This window comes from Drosophila nasuta, chromosome 3, assembly GCF_023558535.2.
Source record: "Drosophila nasuta strain 15112-1781.00 chromosome 3, ASM2355853v1, whole genome shotgun sequence".
Taxonomy (NCBI): domain Eukaryota; kingdom Metazoa; phylum Arthropoda; class Insecta; order Diptera; family Drosophilidae; genus Drosophila; species Drosophila nasuta.
In genome coordinates, this window is record NC_083457.1 from 28,042,108 (window position 1) to 28,064,239 (window position 22,132).

General features: G+C 38.4%; 4 protein-coding genes across 6 annotated transcripts in view; 2 read left to right on the forward strand and 2 right to left on the reverse strand.

Moving 5' to 3' along the window:
* LOC132788722 (electron transfer flavoprotein-ubiquinone oxidoreductase, mitochondrial) overlaps positions 1 to 18,703 on the forward strand; it is a 118,537-nt gene extending 99,834 nt beyond the window's left edge. Inside the window, exons 1-6 of one of the 2 annotated variants that reach the window (XM_060796272.1) lie at positions 15,891 to 16,039; positions 16,215 to 16,278; positions 16,551 to 16,777; positions 16,837 to 17,408; positions 17,476 to 17,925; positions 17,983 to 18,703. In XM_060796272.1, the coding sequence (XP_060652255.1) occupies positions 16,251 to 16,278; positions 16,551 to 16,777; positions 16,837 to 17,408; positions 17,476 to 17,925; positions 17,983 to 18,520 (1,815 nt within the window). In that variant the 5' untranslated portion in view covers positions 15,891 to 16,039; positions 16,215 to 16,250 and the 3' untranslated portion in view covers positions 18,521 to 18,703. Of the gene's footprint in view, positions 1 to 15,890; positions 16,040 to 16,214; positions 16,279 to 16,550; positions 16,778 to 16,836; positions 17,409 to 17,475; positions 17,926 to 17,982 lie in introns of those variants that run through there. The other variant, XM_060796274.1, reaches the window with a different exon arrangement.
* LOC132791487 (cytochrome c oxidase subunit 7C, mitochondrial) lies at positions 43 to 679 on the reverse strand. 2 transcript variants are annotated; one of them, XM_060800424.1, is made up of 3 exons: positions 519 to 679; positions 221 to 388; positions 43 to 152 (listed from the first exon to the last, which is right to left on the reverse strand). In XM_060800424.1, exons 1-2 carry the CDS (start codon positions 600 to 602, stop codon positions 272 to 274), a joined length of 201 nt encoding a protein of 66 aa, XP_060656407.1. In that variant the 5' UTR covers positions 603 to 679; the 3' UTR covers positions 43 to 152; positions 221 to 271. The 2 variants fall into 2 exon arrangements, with proteins under 2 accessions (XP_060656407.1, XP_060656406.1); XM_060800423.1 differs by having other exon boundaries at positions 216 to 388.
* Positions 1,187 to 6,464, reverse strand: LOC132791871 (putative fatty acyl-CoA reductase CG5065). Its single transcript, XM_060800972.1, has 7 exons — positions 6,324 to 6,464; positions 3,341 to 3,525; positions 2,958 to 3,051; positions 2,713 to 2,876; positions 1,860 to 2,645; positions 1,539 to 1,796; positions 1,187 to 1,464 (listed from the first exon to the last, which is right to left on the reverse strand). The coding sequence occupies exons 2-7, from the start codon at positions 3,505 to 3,507 to the stop codon at positions 1,380 to 1,382; spliced, it is 1,554 nt and encodes a 517-aa protein (XP_060656955.1). The 5' UTR covers positions 3,508 to 3,525; positions 6,324 to 6,464; the 3' UTR covers positions 1,187 to 1,379.
* On the forward strand, positions 9,767 to 15,302 carry LOC132789916 (FMRFamide-related peptides). Its single transcript, XM_060798252.1, has 2 exons — positions 9,767 to 9,939; positions 13,924 to 15,302. Exon 2 carries the CDS (start codon positions 13,932 to 13,934, stop codon positions 14,988 to 14,990), a length of 1,059 nt encoding a protein of 352 aa, XP_060654235.1. The 5' UTR covers positions 9,767 to 9,939; positions 13,924 to 13,931; the 3' UTR covers positions 14,991 to 15,302.
* Positions 18,704 to 22,132: the final 3,429 nt, after the last annotated feature.

Consider the following 22,132-nt stretch of genomic DNA (forward strand, 5'->3'; position numbering starts at 1 on the left):
TCTTGTTCATTGCCTACTTATTAAAATGGGAAAACATTGCACTTTCGGTCTATAGTTTCTGGGTAATTTTTATTTATTACGTTTAAACTGTTGACTTAATGTTAATGTGTAACACAATTGACGACATGCCTGCCTCTAACAAACGTCGAAATCTGCAAGAAAGGATATATTATATATCAAACTAGCACCCCGTCTATTATCTTGACAAAACTAACCTTACATTGTTGTTGAGAACTGCGGCTGTCGGGGCTGCGACGTCGCTACGGACACTTTACTTCTTCAACAGCTGATGTCTGACGATCAAGAAGGGAGAGCCAAAGCCCAAAACACAGCCGATGGTGAATAGAGCGGTGATCCTATACTTGTTCTGCAGGCTGAAGGGCAAGTTCTGCAATTGGATAATAGTAGATTTATGATATCATTGATTTTCCATCAGGATTATTGGCTAGGTGCAAATTCACAAATTATGTAACCGCATGCACACACTATGCCAGAATTGTTACATCCGCTTTGCTTACCTCACCGGGAACACCACCGTGGCCGCTATAGCGGACCATAGATTGGGAGAAGTTACGTGCAATAACACTGCTGCGGCCCAACATCTTGTTAATTTGAGTTTTTGGTTTTTATGAAAACTGCGAATACCAGAATGGTTTGGGCTGAAGAAAAAGTGTGACCACAAGTTGGTTTTCAAAATATACTACGAAATAGTTGAGCTGGAGAAACAATTGCACTATCGGATCATCGGTACTTTTGAAATGTGTGCTTAATTATGCATTTCTGATTATTTTATTAATATCATTTTCTATTATAAATAATTTATTATTGTATATTTTATTTTTTAGATGATCTTAGACAATTTTCAACAATAAACATTTTCTTTTTGCATTGGAGTGTGACCGTAAGGTATGTTTGGCGAAATATACCATAATACAAAAATAAATCACGATAACTGATGCATGGTTTCACGTTATATGGTATTTTGGTATATTTCCGAAATGCCTAGAAGAGGGCGCGTAATTTTAAACAGCTTATAGCTTATATATAGCTTTCGTGAAATTGAGTAAAAAAAATATTTAATCTAGAACACTAATTTTGCTTCATGTAAGAGTCTTTATTCCTTTTATCAGACCTAAAAATAACGCTTAATTTAGGAATAAAGTCTATCATATATACAAATTAGAACTGAGTGTAATAATTGTTTTATTTGATGAATTTACAAAAATTAAAACTAGGTTATACCGTATTTTAACAGCTATTCAGCACCATGAAAAATTTAAAAGACTTAGACATAATCAAATGTATCTTGCACGGCATGACGAGCGGCTGGGCAACTTTTGGTTTTAAGCACTTAACTAAACTTAAATTTATGCATTAGTTTAGCTTGCGAAAAAGCATCTGTATAGCATGTATAAAATTCCAAATAGCCAAATGCCCTTGTACACCTTGTCCACGACCCACATGCTATAACGAAATGAAGAAGATTTTATTGGTATTATTTTTTGTGAAATTATCATATCATCAATTAAACTACTTACACTTTCATGTGGCGTTTGGCAGCCGGAATAGATTCATCCGACTCCTTCAAAATCAAACGACGCGCGCATAAAACACTATTTGTGAAGTAATCGATCAGATCCAAATCAATCTTCTCAATCACATAGGTTTTTCGTTCCTTATTGTTCATGAGTTTTCGTAATTTTACAGCTTCCGAATTGTCAAAACTCCAGACATTGTTGGCATAGTACTCAAAGACTTCGAAACCTTTGTAAATACGATTCTGGACACGACAGAGACTGAAATGGAAAAAGTTCATTATATATTCGATTTTAGCTACATATGTGGGAAAGGCAACTTACACAGGTGGATAACGTAGAAGAATCAGTAAAGCGTCGACAAACAAAGCTGGCATCCATTGGAAGAGCACCATACAGATGTAGTGAACGATATAGTTGGACTTCATGGATCCACCCGGATACCAGGCGACGCCATTTAGCGGCACCTTGTGCTCAATAACCCAACGACCCAGTTCTATAATCTCAGCCCAGGAGACCTTAATGTCGTTCGACGATGTCATGTGCGCCACACGATTTGTGCTATCCGTGCCCGCAGTAATGTTACGCCAACTGGCCACCAGAATGCCATTGACAGCAATGTCCACTGGCAGAAAGTCTCCATAACCCGAGGAATTGCAGTACATGGTGCGTATGACACCTTTTCCGGCACCAATGAGCAGCCCAGTGGGTCCATTGATGTTGTCCGTCCAGCCGGGAATGGGTTCCTTCCAAATGGGAATGACAATCGATGGACGCAGAATAACAGCTGGCAGTTCATTGAACTTCTCCACCACCAAAGCCTCTGCCAAGGACTTGGTATAGGCATAAGTATTGGGAATATCGCCCAACACTTTGCGTTCAATAAGCGATACTTCTTCGTCCGTTAGCCACTCGCAGGCCTGAATGACCTGATGAGGATTTGCTGGTGGATCGTAGGGCTTCTCATACAACGTCTTCACATGCAGATGACAATAGGCGGTAGAGCAGTAGGCAAAGAACTCCAAGTGTTTGAGAGTAAGGGCCAAATCGAGCATGTACTTGGTGCCGCGGGTATTCATGAAGACGGCATTGCGGAGAGGCTCATCGAAGCTGCAGGGGGAGGATACATAGAAGAGAATTAGGGATACTAAGTGTAAAGATAATTAGCTTAACTTACCGCACTGTGGCCGCACAATGGTACACAATGGACACCTCGTTGCGCAGCGTCTCCAGATCCTGCTCTGAGATGCCGAGACCTGGGAGCAGCACATCCCCCGCTATGGCCACCACTTGTTGTAGTATTTGCTGTTCGCCACGCAGCTGTTTCACCTGGTCGAACAACTGCAAGCAACAGATTGTTAATGTTAATCGTTGTGTGAGGAGAGAATATTTCATAATTTTCCGCCAGCAGCGTTTGCTTACCACATTCTGAAATATGTCCTTAATGCGCTCCTGCGGATCCTTGCCCTTCTTGGGACGTATGAGCAGATAAATACGCTTTAGTTCGCCACACGAGCTGTATGAATTAATAAGAGCATAATCACAATTTATGTTGAATTATTGAGGTCACGTTTGCCGCCAGCTGTTGGCCAACGCAACGAATACGAAACGTGAAGCAAAGCAATCAACCACCCAACCAGTCAGCAGGCGAGAGGCCAACTGGCTCGCTTTTAAGCCACCACTCGCCCACCTCCTGCTGCCTAAATGCCGCTGAAGAATGTGGCAAGGCACGCAATGCAAATTAAGCAGTTTTACAATGTTGCATTCAATACTTCAGTACTTCCCCAGCAAGCATTTTTACTTACCGCAACAGCTTCTCGACGAGAACCTTGCCCAGAAATCCCGTTCCGCCTGTGATGAATAGCGAACGTCCCTTGAAGCTGGCCGCTATGCGATCCACTTCGTTCTCATCCACATGGCCGATGGTCAAGACGCCCTCTTTCTCAAAATCAAAATTCGGTTTCGCTGTCATTTTACGTCAGCCGCTGTGCTGCAATAAATCATGGCTTTAAATAATATACTCCACTGTATTGTGATGAAAAAGAACTTCTCGCTTTACAAAACATGCCCTCGTCGTTTGTCATAAATGGCGTTAATCAAGTGCACTATAATTGAATTTGATCTTGGCTGCGCGTTCAACTGGTTTTAGTTGTTTTGCCGCTGTTGCTGTCCTCAATGCTAAGCTCTGGTGTCCAAGATCTGTCACTATTTGCCACCACGCTTCATGACCACCCTGAAAACCAGCAACATCAACTAAAACACAAACCAGCCAAGCGCAGAGCAGTAAATCGCAAAAACAAAAAAACGAGACTCGAAAGTCAACAAAAATGACACCAAAATCGTATATTGCGTATCCGCAGAGTGGCACATGTGGGCCAATTAAGCCGCTTGGTCAGCGCAGATTGCAACATCAAACACTTGCCACTTGGCACTTGCTACTTGGTTCGCTGCTTATGGTCAGCATGTGTGCCATGATAGTGAGCTTGTAAGCGCAGTCGAGCAAATCCAATTCCACATCGCCAAAATTGGGTGCGAACAAGACTAAATTACAGTTTGTCCTCGCAGCGGACCTTGTTGGAAAAAGTAACTACTGACATGCTGAACTGTTGTATTTTTAGTATGTAATTATAAATGTGTAATTCACAACTGAGCTGTGGACAATGCCATTAAAAGGTGTTCCAGTATTAGACATAATTTTAGCGATATTCAAAGTTTTATTTTTGGTCTTTAACGATCGATAAACTGGCGCTTCGATTGCGACACCGTTTAATAGCTGGCGCTCGATTAATTGACTGTTAATAGCTTTAACATTGACCGGCAAGAATTGATAAATGCTGTGCCAAGATCATAATCATTAGTAGGCAAACTAAAGATTCAGGCAACGAACGCGATTTGCGAAAGTGCAATTAATTTTTGCTGATATTTTTAAGTTTCTTGCATATTCCCTATATGGTATGACCTGATTGAGTTTAATGGTGATTTTAGAGCAGTTACATTTTATGCGATCGTTAAGCGAAATTATATCGTTACTATCACTTTATTACCACAGCATCAACAACAATTGTTTTCTCGACCCGAAACTATTTTTGCAAACGTTTTGCCTGTCATTCAAAACACTTTGGCAGTCAGCAGAGCAGAGAGCTTGTCTGCCGGGTCAGAGACACAGCCACGAGGTTCGTCGAATCAAATGCACACACTATGTTTTGTGTATGTGTGTATGTGTCTACCCGTTTACAAGCTGAACAACAACAACAACAACAAGTTGCCAATGGGAGTTGGAGTGTCTGATGCACATCCGCACGATTCCCAGATAAACTCAAACAAACTGAGAAATGCATCAAGCCAATTGGTCACAGGTGATTACTTTTATACTCTTCCACTCAATATTAATTATAAAAATGTAATGCGAAGTGCATTAGAGTTCAACAACAGTAACAGAATTTTCCACGAGTTAAAGTGCTGACGTACTTTTCATAACTTGATTATCTCGAGTTTTCCGCTTTGAGCTCATTAAACTGAAAAATACTCAATTAATTCATTAATTGTAGTATTTCGAGTGATCTCAATCAGTTTATGATAAGTAATAGAACTGCTTTAAGAATTTTCCATTGATAAATACGGCAATGAAGCGCCATAAAAGTTGCATATATTATATAAGTGTGATTTATTATTAAGCAATAAATTAATTGTAGCATTCATTATGATGCCAGTAAGTTGATTTAAATTACTGAACTGCTTTAAGAAAGAGCTGATGAGGAATTAAACTAAAAAATTATTCAATAAATAATTCTAGTATTCATAATATAATCCAAAGTTAAAAGAGTTGTTCAAAATTTAGAAGAATTTCAGCATGAGTTTGGCTTTTCGATGCCATTAAATTAAAAATTAATGCGATAATTATTTGTAGTATTCATAATAGTGTCAAGTCGGCTTAGCCTTCAGTGATCTGATTGAACTTTTAGAACGGTGTTTTGAATTAAGCATTAAGAATTTTCTGTCATCAAAAAGTGCTGACGAAGCATTATAAAAGTTGAATGTTTAATTATGATCTTCTCATTTGGAGCCCATTAAATATACAAATAACATATTTATGGCGATCTAATAATGACAGTAAATGGGTTTAACCTTCAGTCTGAGTTCGAAATCATTTTAAATGCCTTTCATCTTTCACCTAGAACATGTTTATGATAAGTGTAGATCAACTTAAGGTATTAAAGAGTATAGATCGGTTCAAAAGGCTCACGACATGAGCCAACAACAATGAAAGTTGGAGTTGAAATTGTGGCCAAAGTTGGTCTTGGAGCTGGAGCAAATGGACCAGTGACAAGTTAAATGCAGTTGCTGCAATTGCCGAAAAAATACCACTATGTTAGATAGCAAGCACGCTAGTGAGTTGTTTAATTGCATACTTGGTTTTTTTGGCCAGAAGTTGGGCAACCAGTTTTCGGCCAACTCAAAGATGTCAACGAAAGAAGGAGTAATACAAAAGTGATAATATTAATGTACACAAACAAATCTGTAACCTGGAATTTAGCCGATCGATACTGAGCATTTTGGGTATCAAAGCATGTCAAGGATGTAAGCCATAAAAATGCTGATTTGTGGCCTCTTAAAATATGCCCAATCTTCACTAGGCAACAGCAGCCACAGATTTGAAAACGAGCTAAACGTGTGAATAGCTTTTGAATTGAATTCGATTGTTAATCAGCCACAGTCATTCATAAAAACGAACGCATAAATTAATACAATAAAAATTATCGAATGATCTTAACTGATCGCTCAGCACACCTTTTTTTTCGTATTATTCAAATTCACTTCTTTGCAGAATATTGTAAGGAATAAATATGTTGTTTTTTTAATCCAACTAATATTTAACACTTTGGTTTGCAGGATGCGGTGCCAAGTCGTTTAATCGTACGCGCACATTGAATGCTAAACACCAACTGAACTGAACTCGGCTTCAAATTAGGAAAAAGAGCCTCGCACGTTGCTCGAAACGAATCGAATAGAAAACAAAAACAGCTAAGTGAATACTACTAAGCATCGTATCGACACATAAACACACACATACGTACGTACAATCTGAGATCTCTGAAAACTAGCTAAGCCACAGTGACACACAGACACACACCAACACATACACACACGTGTAAACTTAACTGTATGCAAAAGCACACAAACACCAACAACAACCAAAAACAACAACAGCTGCAGTCGTCATCGCTGCCGCAGTCGCAGTCAGCGTCGCAGTCACTGCTGCAGTTACTGCCCAAGCTCGATGCGGCTGTTAAGTCTCTCTCCGGTCAGAGGTTCATTGCTCACTTACGGTTTGACGCTTTCTCAGTTTCGGATTTGTTTTGGTTTTTTATACCATAATTGGCTGCGTACTCTGTAAGTAAACGATCGGAGCTGCTGGCCGGCAAAAGCTTCTTTCAATATACAACAACAACAGCAGTAGTCACAACTGCCGTTATTGCTTAACCAAACAGTAGACATTGTTGTTGTTCATCTGCTTTATTGCAATTGCTGTTGCTTTTGATGTTTGCTGCATGAAGTTTAGAACATGACGCAATTGTTTTTAAATTTATGTTTATGGGCTGCAAGCGCTGTTATTTGTAGTATGCGAATTGTTATATAAAAATTTATTACCATACTAACGAGATCCCATTGCTTATTCGTTAATTAGTCAAAATTGACCATGGGCTCAGTTGGTGATTGCTGCAATCATTATTAGTTACAGTTCGGAAATACAACAGCAATAACAAACTGCTTTGAAAATTCAACAATGGCATTGACATCGAATTCGAAAAGGCGCTCGCTCTGCTACCGCATGAGACAGAGATGGAGAGAAATATAAAGAGTAAGAGGAAGAGGAAGAGGTACTCCAACGGTAGTCAAAATATTTTTGTTCACTAGTCAGTGAGTTCATCTGCCAATTAGTTGGCATTTGGAGGAGTTGGTTCATTGCGAAGTGATGATCAAATAAGATTTTATAATATGTATTATTAGTTAGCAATTATGTTTTATTAAAATGACTTTTTATGGGAATTATTTGTTTATTTGTTGTATTTTTATTAAAGTAAATAAAATACATGTATTACTTTATTAAAATAAATATAATTAATGTCAATAATGTCAAAAATTAATGTCATCAATATGTTTTTTTTTAAATTTATATTTGTGTTTTCTTTAATACCTTTTTACACCCTAGAAAATATACGAATTTTATTTAAATAAAAATCGAAACATTTTATTTGGCCACATATTAACATACTCTTGTAATAACTAGTTTTCATTTTAAATGCAAATTCAAATTTGCTGTTCTTTTTATTCCAAAATTTATATTTAGCCCTTTTTTTAAAAAGATTTTTATCTCTCAGAAAGTTAATGTTAAACAAAGATAGAAATATTTTAATGACTACATCTCTTAAAATAACTAGTTTTCATTTATTACATTCATTATTACTTTTTGTATTCTTTTTCAATCCCAAATACAACAACTTTATTTGACCACATATTACTCATGCAATAACTAGTTTTAATTTATTTGATTCTGAATTGAAATTATAATTAGTTGTTGACTCTCAAATTCCGTTGTTCTTTTGCATGTCTGTTGAACTTGAATATATTGAATAGTAAAAGTATTTTATTGATTCTACCCAAATAGTAAATTAGAGAGGGCATTTGGCATTCCGCTAAATAAAAAAAACAATTAAGCGTGATCTTTTGAAAGCGTTACTCACGGCAGATTCGGCCGAGACTGGCACACGACCATCTCGTTGTGGGGACGGGATCGTTGCTCTTGGTCAAGAAACGTCTCTGAACTTGAGCGGTATTCAGTGTCTGTAGATGCTTTTGATATGTTTGTATTATGTAAATGAATACAGAAACAGACACAGACACATTTGTCATGCATATTTATCAATGCAAATAGCGAGAATGAGTTTGTTGATTTGTGTATTGATTTTTTTTTTGGGCGATCGTTAGACAAACCTGCTAAGCCATTGTTAGTTGACACATTTGTCGCAAGTCAGTTTCTGGGAGCGTTGTTCACGAAACGAAAAAAAATAAACAAAAAAAGCAAAAAGAAACAAAGAACTTGGCCTTTCAAAGTGAGGCCGTAATTACAGACTTCCGCTTACGAAAGTGAATTGCCCACCCAGCAAGAGTGAAAAGAGTTGGGCAAAAGCAGCAGCTAGGAGGACGGCAGACAGACAGACAGAATCGGGGATGCTGAAGGCGCCACAATGTATCCCGTTACAGGGCCATAAAACTCCATAAACGATGCTGGCGACGAGGCCAAATTATACCGCATACGCACACGTACTTAGAGCAAAGTCAAGACAACAACTCGATGGACACCAGGCTAATTGGACGCGAGCTCATGAATTGAAAGTGGGAGTGGAGAACCTTAACCCCCTCTCCACTTCGACTACTGCCTTCCGCTTCAACTTAAAAACGGGGCGGACTGTAACAATTGTGGGCGATTTGCATACAATTTGGCGCTTGGATTACCAGCAAAGCGGCGACAAAATGTTGCTGCGTCATTGTTGGCCATACAACAACAACAAAAAAAAAAACCAAATAGAAGACCACCAGAAAAACCAGATGACTTTGTATGTTATATGGCATATTAACAAACACAGAGACAAAAGTGATGTATGTATTTGTGTATGCAGTTAATAAAGATAATAATAATATGCTGTGGCACAATGGCAACTATTGTTTGCTGACAGTCTGTCGTCTGTCGTCTGTCGTCTGTCGTCTGTCATCGCACACAACAAACAAACATATCACAGTTGCAGTGGCGGCTGTGGCATTGTCAAGGCTGTTGCAGCATATCGCCAGCTTGCAGCTTAGAGCAGCTAATAGAAATAACAAAAAAAAACTCAAGCACACACACACACAAACTCTCGAGGCCGCAAAATGTTGCGCAGACCGAAATTGTGGCAACACTTGTTGCTGCCGCAAAAGATGAGACAAGCACCCACGCAACAAGCAGCTGCTGGTTGCTGCTTGCTTGCTGCTTTTCGGCAACCATTGTTGGCTGTTGCCTGCCTGCCTATTATCCTTAACAAAAGGACACCATCGTTTGTCGGCCGACACGTCGGCTGTCGGTTGTCGGTTGTCGTTCGTCGCCGTGTCGGTTGTAGGTTGCACGTTGTCGGCAACTCAACACAAACATATAAAACCGGATGTTACGCCAAACATTGCCACAGAAGTGTTTCACATTTGCGCGGTCAACAAGTGTCCTGCCAAAAGCATCTTTAAACAGTGTTTTGCCTCTTGCGCTCAATTCCAAGCTATCCCAAGTTCTAAGAATATATTTTCATCGTGTGGCATGCCAATTTGATTGCAATTACAATATCATCTTTCCATTAAACAACTGATTTCTAAATTAAAGGTGAGTGTTTGCTTTTGAAAAAATGCTATAAAAGTTTTCCTTATTCGCTTTAAACAAAAGCAGAATGAGTTTCTAAAATTTAGAATTAACTAAACTAGTTTGCTTCGAAAAATTTAGCAAAATCATCCATTATTATTATGGAAATTCTAAAGCGGAAGGAACGATGTTTTATTACGTGATTTCAAGCCAAGATTTGCATCAATTTAATTTCTTATAGCTTGCCAAGTTAAAGAACTGACTCGAAATAAAAAAATGATTCTAAAAATGTTGAAGAAATCTCTTCCTCACTCCGAGTACATTCACTTATTTAACACCAAGAATATCACAACGTCTTAAGCGTCTCTTGCATCTTCTTATAAGCTGTGTGCTTTAAATAATTTTATAGTAGGAAGAAATTCATTAGACATTAGACCATTGCCTTGGGCAAGTTCAACATACTCGAGTATGGGTCTCAAATTTTGTCGGATTAAGAGACAGTCTTTTGTTTTTTTGCTTCATGAAATGAAGACTGAATTTTAAATGAATCAAACTTGGTTGCAATAGCAGCAATGAAAAGTGAAAGACGACAGAGTTGAAGGATTCTTGAATTTGGATTATAATTGTGTGTTTCATGAAACAGAACTAAGAAATATTATATATATAACATATGCGTAATTCGCTGGCCAAAAATGTCTCTTGAGACTCTATTTACAGTGAAAAAAACATAAACGCAAACAATTTTTAAAATAAGTAAATGTTACTACTTTAGATTTGGATTAGCGCTAACATAAGATTGACTTTAGGAAGTATTTCTGTTTTACAATAAAATATATAAATTCGTTTATTTATTTGGTGTTTCGTACGATTTTGCTCACTTTGCGATTATCTTATATCACAAAAATAATTCCAAAATCATTCCTAGCTCTAACTAAAGTGATAATCAAAAGCTGTAAGATTAATCTTTATTCAACAAAAAGTGTTTTGGTATAGGTTTTTTTACCAGTGAATTACAAATTTTGAACAGAAATTTGTACAAAATAATTGCTGCATAGAAATAATATTTTAAATTAAATCCAATAAAAGAAGAATATAAAAAACAATTGTTATTTCTTTGTGAATATTAAAAGAAGTGTAAAAAGAGCTAATAAATTTAAAAAAATGATTTCAGTTTTGAAGCAGAGTTAAAACCCAATAAGTTTTGAACAATTATTTGAGTTTGGAAGTAGAGTACAAATAATTCTGTTTGAGTTATTTCGGGTGAAGCTTGAACTTCAAAATAAAAAACTCTGCTTGGAAAATATTAAATTTCATTTTACTTAAGCACCGGTTACTTTAGGCCAAAGGCAACGACCCGAACAATGCGCGTGTAATGCAAATACAGTTACAATTGAAGGTGGCAAATATTATAGTTGCTGCCAAACACTCACACACACATACACTCAGACAAACACCTATTCAAAGCACTTCCATTTTGGGTTAATGAACACAAATTGAAATATTTACGGCAGCACTTCGGAGAATACTAGCAGAAAAAGCGCAGGCAACAAAGCGTCGCTAGATTTTCATTTGCCTTCACAGTTTTCACACTCACACACACAGTATGAGTTTTTCCCCCTTTTACTAGTTATAATGGTTGTTTGTTGAATGCCAGTTGGTCAGGTGGCATCTACCATATGCATAGCTCAAGAACTTGCTGCGAAGCATGAACAATTTTTGATTTATCACTGACAACGTGAGATGAGGTGCAGCTTCCGCACCCACAGCCGTTCCTCTTGATCCTGCTTCTAACCAGAAAAACCAAAAAACAACTGAATGGGGCAGGTGTGTTGTGTCTTTGTGTTGCACATACCACGCGGCAGCGGCAATCATTTGTCTTTTGCCGCTACTCTCAGTGTGATGTTGAGTTGTTGAGCTGCCTGTCGCTGATAAATTATATTTAAATGTGCCGAATGATGTTTGCTGTGTTGCTGCTTTGCTGCCAAACATAACTCCCAACACATGTCTGGCTGGCACTTCAAATGTATCGCATTGCGGAACATTCATAAGATATGAAAATCTGATTAAAAGTGCTTTGTGCCCCTAAAAAAAAAGAAGAGGTGTCAGCTTTCAAGCTGAGCTGTAATGCTGAGAGGCTGTGCTAAACGAATTAACGAGTGTGTTATTGATACGATGAGACAACAACAAGCTAACATTCACCAGGTAACAACGAGACAACATTGCGTATGCGTAATTCCAAAAGTACTGCCCACCGAAAATTTGCGAAATATTTGGAAAATTTTAAGTACGCATCTCATCTTTTCTTTTTGTTTTTCTTTTTGGTAGAGGGGAAATCAATCAGCCTGTTTGACAGTTGTCACTAGAAATGAGCACTTGACTCCACACAGCTGAGATGTTGGTTGCAACACATCCTCGACTACAATATAAAATAATAATATGTTTGACAAACTCATAAATTGAGCACACACACACACACTCTTCGGGCAGCTCTTCAACGCTGTCTGCAACTTCAACTTGAGTTTGCAATTTGTTCAACGTTCGATGCCACCAAATGTTGCCGTGTTGCAAGTGCCAGTTGCAGTTTGCAAAATTGCTGTTTTTGTTTAATTGCAAGCAAAAAACCAACATTCAGTGTGGTAGAAGGGCAACGAGCACAGTTAGCAGAATATTGCCACAAAATGCTGCGTTGTGGCATGTCGTTGATTTGACTAACAAATTGCCATTGGCCCGGTCTACTCTACATGCTGCTCTCTCATTCTATTCCAACCACATTTGCTTGCCACTTATGTCTGCAATGAATGGTGAACTGATTGCGACTGCAAACCAAAATACAACAAGGAAAAACCTTTATGTTTCTTCTTTTTTTTTTTTTTGTTGTATATATTTCGAATTAACGCCGAGACAGTTTATGAAATTTTGAACATTAATGTTGAGTACTGAAAATGTATGTTAATGAGTTCAGCTTTTGCCAAATCGCGTCAAGTTGGGGTCAAGTTGTTATTGTTGCCGCTTCAGCTGCCGTTTTTTTCAACGTTTCAACGTCCGTTTTTTATTTTATTTTTAAATACAGCACTAAGTTGACCAACTTGCCGCAGATTAATGTCAAGTTTAGGCGCGATTCATTATTAACACGTTTTCAGGGCTAGTTTTGAACCGTTACTTGGCAAATATTATGTATTAAAATTGCTCACAGGGGATTTCCCCGCACTCAAAATAAGTGCTGTCAGCTTGACGAGATTGTTCGATACCCACGCAATTGGCGAACGCAATTCAATTAGGCTTAGCTTAAGATATTAATAGGCATTTCTCCACACTTGCCTCAAGTGGAATCTCTGGCTTTGGCTGCATTACTTTACCAACCCGATCCTAATGCAATGCAAGTCCTCTCAAGTGTTGGCGTCACACCTTCCACCACATCCACCACATCGACATCGCCATCCATAAGCCATAATCATTTGCATCTCTAATGGCTCTTTGGCTCTCTATCTCTCTTTCTCTCTCTGACGGTGTCCGGACGTTCATACATCAAGCAGCCGCCATCCAAGGCGGCGTTAACGCCTTCAACAGGTTGTATTAAGAATGGCTAAGAGACGACTGTAGTAGGAAGCAGGAGTAGTAGGAAGGAGGAGTTGCTCTCGGTGTTGGCTTTAATGCGCTTGGTTAACTTTTTACGCGCACATTCATATTTCGCTCTTGGCCAGCCAGATTATCGCATAAATATTGTTATGGTTAATTAGCGGGACACTTTGTCTCGCCACCAAGAAGAACATGAACATGAAAATAAAGGCGTCAAGACATTTGCCGGCTACCGGATAAGTTGCTTCTTCTGCTCTCGCTCCTTCTCGCTGTTTTTGTTGTTTCCCTAGCTAAGTAAAATGAATAGACAAAGGCGTGTAGCATGGCATTAATGTGATTAAAACTTGTAATAGATAATGTGGCAAATAATTTACTTAACACCTCGTAATTATATTTATTAACACTGCCAACAATTCCACCTCTTTTTTGCAGCTGCTATCATGGGCATTGCGTTGATGTTCCTCCTGGCCCTGTACCAAATGCAGTCGGCCATCCACAGCGAGATCATTGATGCACCCAACTATGCGGAGAACGAACTACTGACTGAGGACACTCCAAGTAACACAAATGCGGAACCACGTATAGCTGAGAGCGAGCTGCTCGATGGTTTGATGCTGGAGAAACCGGAGCAAACGGAACTGGAATTCCGGTATCCCATCTCGGCCATTGGCATTGATTATGCCAAAAATTCGGTGGTGTTGCGATTCCAGAAGAATGCCCGCAAGCAGCGCTTTAAATACGATCCTGAGTACGAAATGCAGCGCAAGTCCTTGAAGGATAATTTCATGCACTTTGGCAAGCGGCAAGCGGAGCAGTTGCCACAGCCAACGGGTAGCGGTTACTTCGAGAGTGTGAAGCGTGCCGCCATGGATCGCTACGGTCGGGATCCCAAGCAGGACTTTATGCGCTTCGGACGGACGCCGTCGGACTTTATGCGCTTCGGACGCGCATCGTCGGATTACATGCGTTTTGGCCGCGATCCCAAGCAGGACTTTATGCGCTTTGGTCGTGATCCCAAGCAGGATTTCATGCGATTTGGTCGCTCCGATAACTTTATGCGATTCGGCAGAAATATGCATTTCCACGAAGAGTTGCGCAGTCCCAAACAGGACTTTATGCGTTTCGGTCGCCCGGATAACTTTATGCGCTTCGGTCGCTCAACACCTGCGGAATTTGAACGTTACGGTAAACTGGATTCGAACTTTATGCGTTTCGGGAAGAGCATTCATGGCGCTGGCTTAACAAACTCGGAATCGAATCAGACCAAATCGCAGTTGCAACAGGCCAAAGTCGATGGCAAGCAGCAGACCAGCGATGAGAGCAATCCCTCGGACAAAGCCATAACTATGCTCTTCAGCAAGCATCAACAACAGCAGCAGCAACAACAACAGCAACAGCAGCGGCAGCCGGAGGAGCAGCAACAGTTGAAGAGCAGCGAACAGACGGAAGCGCAGAACAACTTGGATGACAGCAGTGTGGAGCAATTCTATGAGCCATAGATATTTGTTGCTCCGATCCGAATGCACCTTGTAAATATTAATTGGCCAAAGCTGAACAAAAAACTATTGATAAATGTATTTACTATATGTATATGCTAGATATTCCCAAGAAACGTAAACTTGTAATTCCTTTGAATTTTTAATGGGGCTGGATTAAAAATTCACCACGCTTTGATCTGATCAATACCAAAAACAACTAAAAAAAAAGAAAAACAGCAAAAAATTAACCAAATTACTGGTGTGCACACTCACGCACACACATTTACACCAATGCACATACATACATAATACTTATTAAGTGTAATATCAAAACACAATATTGAAATGTTAAATGTACTTCCCTCAATGCATTAAATATGTTGTGAACAAATCTTTTAAATAAAGACAAACTCGCTAACTATTGTGTTGCTATCTTTTTTGGACTGTTGTCTAGTCGTCAAGACGAAAATTAAGCTGGCATTGGCATTGACCTTAACAATCTACTACAATTATTCAAATTTGAACTGTCAGACAAGTCCACAGTGGCGCCATCGGTTGGTTAGCGGCGGCAAACACGAGCAGCGCTGCCAGTTTCGTCCGTTAGCAACGCCCGCAACCTTTTCTACATGTGGCAACGCCGCATATTCAACAGCTGAATATTGAGGAAGGCAGCAACACCGCTCTGTTAGCAGTGATGTATGTTTAGCAGATTTATATTTTTATTTGGCATGGTCTAGCTATAAATGTACGCTGTATGCAAACAAAATGGTGCAATAGTTTAATTCAATTAATTAATTTAAATTTAATTAATTTTAATTGAAGCATTTATCATAGTTTAATTTGATACATTTTCATTTTTAGCTATCTTTTTTTTTTAGCTTATTTTTACGGCATATCTCATACAGCATGAGCGCGCTCATAATCTGGCAACATTACTGTGCTGCCAGCTGATCAGTTGAGAGTGGTTAGCGTTTGTTATACTTCGTCCAACTTTGATTGCAGACTTCTGTAGAACATAATAATATATTTGGCATTCAAATCTCAAGTGAGAAGGACAAATCAACAAATAGGTAAGACACTCGAAGCGAATATTTCAATCAATGCGAACCTTAACCGCTGCGTTGCGGCATTATTTCGTCGAGTCTAAAGTCCAACTTGTTGCTCTGTTGGCGTCGGCATTATTTGTTTTTGTTTGATATCAGTGTAAATATAAATATCATTACCACTATGTTATATATGTTGCAGACCGTCCAATTAGGCCAATCAATTTTCTAAGCGAAAATGTCGGCGCTCCTGAAAATGCACAGAGGTGAGTTTAAATTGTGATCAGACAAGAGCTAAACAAAAACAACAACTAACATATTGTGGATTACATAATACGTAATGTTTTAGGATGCAGATCATGAGAGTCTTCGAGATAAAGAACTTGGACAATTTATATAATACCTACACCTATTAACAGATCATCTATTTCAAAAGTATTTCCACACTTTGTTGTTGTTGTGTGTTTATCACAGTTGTTATCAGTTGTGTCAATTATCCATGCAACGTTGTTTAATCATAATCTCTAACCTTGCCCAGTTCATAAGCTCTTCACACCCGCCTTTGTGCGCAGCGTGTCAGAGGCGGCCAAATACCCAAAGATTACCACACACTACACTTTGCATCCACGCGAGAAGGATCCAAGATGGAAGGAGGTGGACATGGAGCGTTGCGTCGAGGAGGTGGACATTGTCATTGTGGGCGGTGGACCAGCTGGCATGTCTGCAGCCATACGGGCCAAGCAGCTGGCTGCTGAGAAAGATCAGGTGAGTTGGCAAACTTCATTCTTATCAACTGGAAAATCGTTAATCTTCTGTTTCTGCAGGAGATTCGCGTGTGTGTTGTAGAAAAAGCCGCTGAGGTCGGCGGACACATTCTCTCCGGCGCTGTCATTGATCCCATCTCACTGAATGAGCTCATCCCAGACTGGCAAGAGCAGGGCGCTCCCCTGAACACACCCGTAACCAAGGATACCTTCTCGTATCTCACCTCCACGGGACGCATCTCCATACCCATCTTTAAGGGCTGGCCGATGGACAATCATGGCAATTATGTGGTGCGCTTGGGTCACTTGGTGAAATGGTTGGGTGACCAGGCAGAAGCATTGGGCGTAGAGATCTATCCAGGCTGTGCTGCCTCCGAGGTGCTGTTCCATGAGGATGGCAGTGTTAAGGGCATTGCCACGAACGATGTGGGCATTGCCAAGAGCGGAGCACCCAAGGAGACCTTTGCACGTGGCATGGAACTGCATGCCAAGACCACAATCTTTGCCGAGGGCTGTCGTGGTCATCTCTCCAAGCAGATTATGCAACAGTTTGGTCTCAACGTGGGCAGTGAACCACAAACCTACGGCATTGGCCTCAAGGAGGTCTGGGAGATTCCTGCCGAGAAGCATCAGTAAGCTATAATGAGTGCTTTAAACTAGAATTTATTCTTATGTAAAGCTTTTCTTGCTGCTTTGCAGACCTGGTCTGGTGGAGCATTCAATTGGCTGGCCACTGGATCGCTTTACATATGGTGGCTCTTTCCTGTACCATCTCAATGAACCCACTCCGGCAATAGCTGTGGGCTTTGTGGTTGGTCTTAACTACAAGAACCCATGGATTAGTCCCTTCCAGGAGTTCCAGCGTTTCAAGACGCATCCCAAGGTGCGCGACATCTTCGAGGGTGCCACACGCATTGCTTATGGTGCACGTGCCATCAACGAGGGCGGTTTCCAGAGCATGCCGAAGAAACTTTCCTTCCCAGGTGGTTGCTTAGTGGGTTGCAGTGCTGGTTTCCTGAACGTGCCACGCATCAAGGGCTCGCATTATGCCATGAAGAGTGGCATGCTCGCAGCAGAGAGCGCTTTGGAGGCTATCAATGCGGATTCACAGTCAACTGCTGGCATCGAGCCCACCAGCTATGCTGACAAGTGAGTTTAAACACAATTAGCTTATTAAGTGATTTTTAATCCATTTCGAATTTACAGAATTAAAGACTCGTTTGTGTGGAAAGATTTGTACAAGGTGCGCAATGTGCATCCCTCTTTCCACAATCCCTTGGGTCTCTATGGCGGCCTTGTGCTCAGCGGTTTCTCCATTTTCATGGGTGGTCGCGAGCCCTGGACACTGACTCACGGTCCCCAGGATCACGAATCACTTAAGCCTGCCAATGTTAGCGAGCGAATCGTGTACCCCAAGCCAGATGGAAAAATCTCCTTCGACTTGCTGTCTTCGGTGGCACTGACGGGCACCAATCACGAAGGCGATCAGCCCGCTCACTTGACCCTCAAGGATGATCGCATACCCGTGGATCACAATCTGGCGATCTACGACGGACCCGAGCAGCGTTTCTGCCCCGCTGGCGTCTATGAGTATGTGCCCAACGAGGAGGGCGGCAACATGAAGCTGCAAATCAATGCACAAAACTGCATTCACTGCAAAACCTGTGATATCAAGGATCCCAAGCAGAATATCAACTGGGTGGTGCCCGAGGGCGGTGGCGGCCCCGCCTACAATGGCATGTAAGCTGCAATCCTTTAACGAGCTAGAGAGGATTCTTAATTGTACCACGATTGCATTTGATTAGACTGTAAAACAAAAAAAAAATGAGAAAATCAAAATTTGCTACGAAATTATTTTAAATGTTTAAGTCCAAAAGTCGAGAATTTGAAGTTGCAATAAAACGTAAACTAGAGTTTGTGAAATTCAGTTGCCAAAAAGGTTTTTATTTAAAAGTTTGCTACTTTTTTTGTTTTGCATTTTTTTTTTGTTTGGTTTTTCTTTGTTTAAAACATCAACTTAATAGGTAAATGTTTATTCCACAATCAATTTTCAAAACCTTTCATATTCAGTGCACGGATAAAACTTGTTTACAATTATATATTCATAATTTTACATATATTCATAATTTATCATTATCTTTTTATTTCGTTTTGATGTTTTTCACCAAAATGGTAACTAATTTTCCTAAATATAATGCTTACAGTTTAGTTGTAAGTTTATTTGAACAGAGATACATCGATGGTTATTACAATATATGTATGTATATATAATAATATCTGTACTCGTAAGTAATATCAATTTGGAGCGCCGTTTTTTATACTATATATAATAGATAACTTAATTATATGCATATCACTTAAGTTGTATATAATTATGTTCTTTCTCTTTGGAAAGCGTTCATCAGGTTTTATAAACATTTAAACGCCATTTCACATAACATAACTTTCTCGACATATTCCGTACGTATTTTTTTTTGCTAGATAATTGTGCCTTATGTGGATCTAATGATGATTGCGCGATAGAACCACAATAACAGAATAATAAAAGAACATAAAGTATGAAACAAGATTTGGACTATACGAGCATGTGATACATAGTGTATATCAATATATAATATATATAGAAGTACATCTATTTAATGCATAAAGTCTTTTTGCCTTTTTCTCAAACTGGATTTCTCATTAGTTTTAAGGGTGTCACATATATCTAACTCCATACAAACAGTGCATTGTTTTAACATTTATACTATATAGTAGTAGTAAATACAAACATATTCGAACCGGCTAGAAACAGTTGATTACCAATAGACATTGATTACCATATCCAATCATCATTTATCAATTATCAATTATTGTGGTCCCATGTGACCATTAAACGCCTTGTAGACGGCCAGCTGTACAGTGCACTGATCCAATCTAAATCGTATATCTATATACTATATGTGTGCGATCTCTTCACGATCTCTTACTCTATTCTATTCAAACCCTTTAATGCCAATTGTAATTTAGCCTGTATCAATGATTTTGTACATTATGTGCTGCTCTTCTACTTGAGTTTCCTTTCACTTTATCCAAGTTTCATAATAATTTTAAAGCTTAGTTTAAATAATTTTGTGTTTTTTCTTGTATTTTTTATTTTTGTTTTCGGTTGCATTAACTACGTTCTTTAAATAGCACAAATAACACCTGTATTGAAATGTTTCACCATCAAGTTTTTTCCATTTTATTTATCATTTTCAGCAAGTGATCGCTGTTTAACATTTATTTATATGTTTATGTTATGTTTATTTAAGAGGCACTGTTTTTAAGGCAACACTACAGAGTGAAGTTTCATTTACCAGGATTTATGTACATAAAACCAAGGATCATAATACAACCAAATGTATAGGGGAATTGGAAATATGGAAAAGTCATTTGCAAATTATATGAAAACTCAGTAAAGGGTAAACAAAACATTTTTATACACATAACAATTGTAACACTACATTCAACATTCACTGTAATATTGTATAAGTATATGTATATATATTTTCTTGTTCATTCTTTTTCCTTTCATGGGGGAGCAATTTGGATGAAATTATTTGGGATTAATTTGCCAAAGCCGAGAAATCATTTCCGACATGTCTGACAAATGGGTTTCCGAATAATTGAAATAATCCATTGGGGGGATTTCTGCAAATGTTTAATGCTTGCCCGCAGATCTCAATCTGTGTCTTAATATCAACTCTACAATCAGTATATATTGCTAGAAAATATGTGACTTTTGCCACTTTATAGTATAGATATATATATATATATAACATATATATATACAGTATATATTCTTGTTCTAAAGCTTATTTGTTCTTCTTTTGGGAAACCTGTAAAGTGTAAATGTTTATTGTTTGTGTTCATTTGTTATGCATTTCGGATCGTACAATTCGGTGCTATATATATATATGCACAGCTGTTAGGTACAATGCGAAATGTACATATGTAAATACTGTTAAATTCTTTGCATATGTTCTTCAATTTTGTTTGTTTCTTTTTTTTTGCAGTATCTTCTTTTTTTTACTTTTACAATTTGCTGTAGAAAGTGCAACAGGTCATGTTTTGGTAGCGCAAATATTTACAGAGCGCGTTTACCTCTTAAGTGCGAAATACTTAAATAAATTGGGCAAATTGACAAGTAGACAGCCACGCCCACTTCCATGTATGTGTGTGTGTGTGTGTAGAGTGTAAATCAAAAAAAGTAAAATAAACTAATAATGTAATTGTTTTTAATAATTTTATTTAAATTATATTTTGTGTTTGAGTTTTGTTTTTGTTTTACAAACTGCATTTCAATAAATTGTAAATTGTAAATGGTAAAATGTAAAAATACAAAAACTTAAGGCGCAATTATTAGAAACGCTTCAAATCAGAACTCAGAAATTCACTTTAAGTTTAATTACAAATTATGACTTCGTTTTGCTTAGAGAAGAAGAGAATAAAGTCTATCAAATAAGGACTTAAACACAAGTTACAAGTTACAAGTTACAAATTACAATTATAATTAAATCATCATTTCATTTATTTTCTTGTATTTTTTGGTTTTTTTTGTTGATTTTGTTTTTCTTCAAACTCGAAACTGAAACTTACAACTTAAGGCATTAAATTAAGATTACAAATTAAAATAAACTGAGTCGTTGAATAAGATATTTATATATAATTAATAATTTGTATTTTTCAAGCTGATAAACCGTATTGATAAATTGCACAATAATTGAATAATGAAAGAAACAAAAAAATAAGATAAAAATTAAAACATTGCGAGAAATGTTTCTGAGTACATTTTCGTAAGGGGGTGTGTCTGCCCATGTGTGTAAGTGTGTGTGTGCTCACAATAACATATATTTATCATACCATATAGTCTGACTTGCATGCTTTACGTATGTTGTAATTGTATTTCTTTCTTTACTTTTTTGCAGTGATCAATTTAGCCTAAAAACCAAATAAAATATGTACATCATACTTGTATGTGTGTGTGTTTCGGGGGTGTGTGTTTTGTTGACTTAAAGTTAACATTAAATTGAATTAAACTAAATCAGCTCAACACACTAACAACTAGCTATAATGCTCCTTTCGAGTCGCATCGAGTAGAGTCGCATTAACAACTCTCTTGCGCTTGCGCTTAAATATTAATTTCAATTTATCATAGTATCATATGTAATTAACTAGCTACGGCTTTCAACGGCTCTTTTTTTGTTTAGGGGGGTGTTTTGGGGGTAGTGACAGGGGACAAATATGACACACTTATAGACTTATGTGTGTGTGATCTGTTCGTGTGTGTGTGTGTTTGTTTGTTTGTATAATTTAAAATTATAACTATTAACCA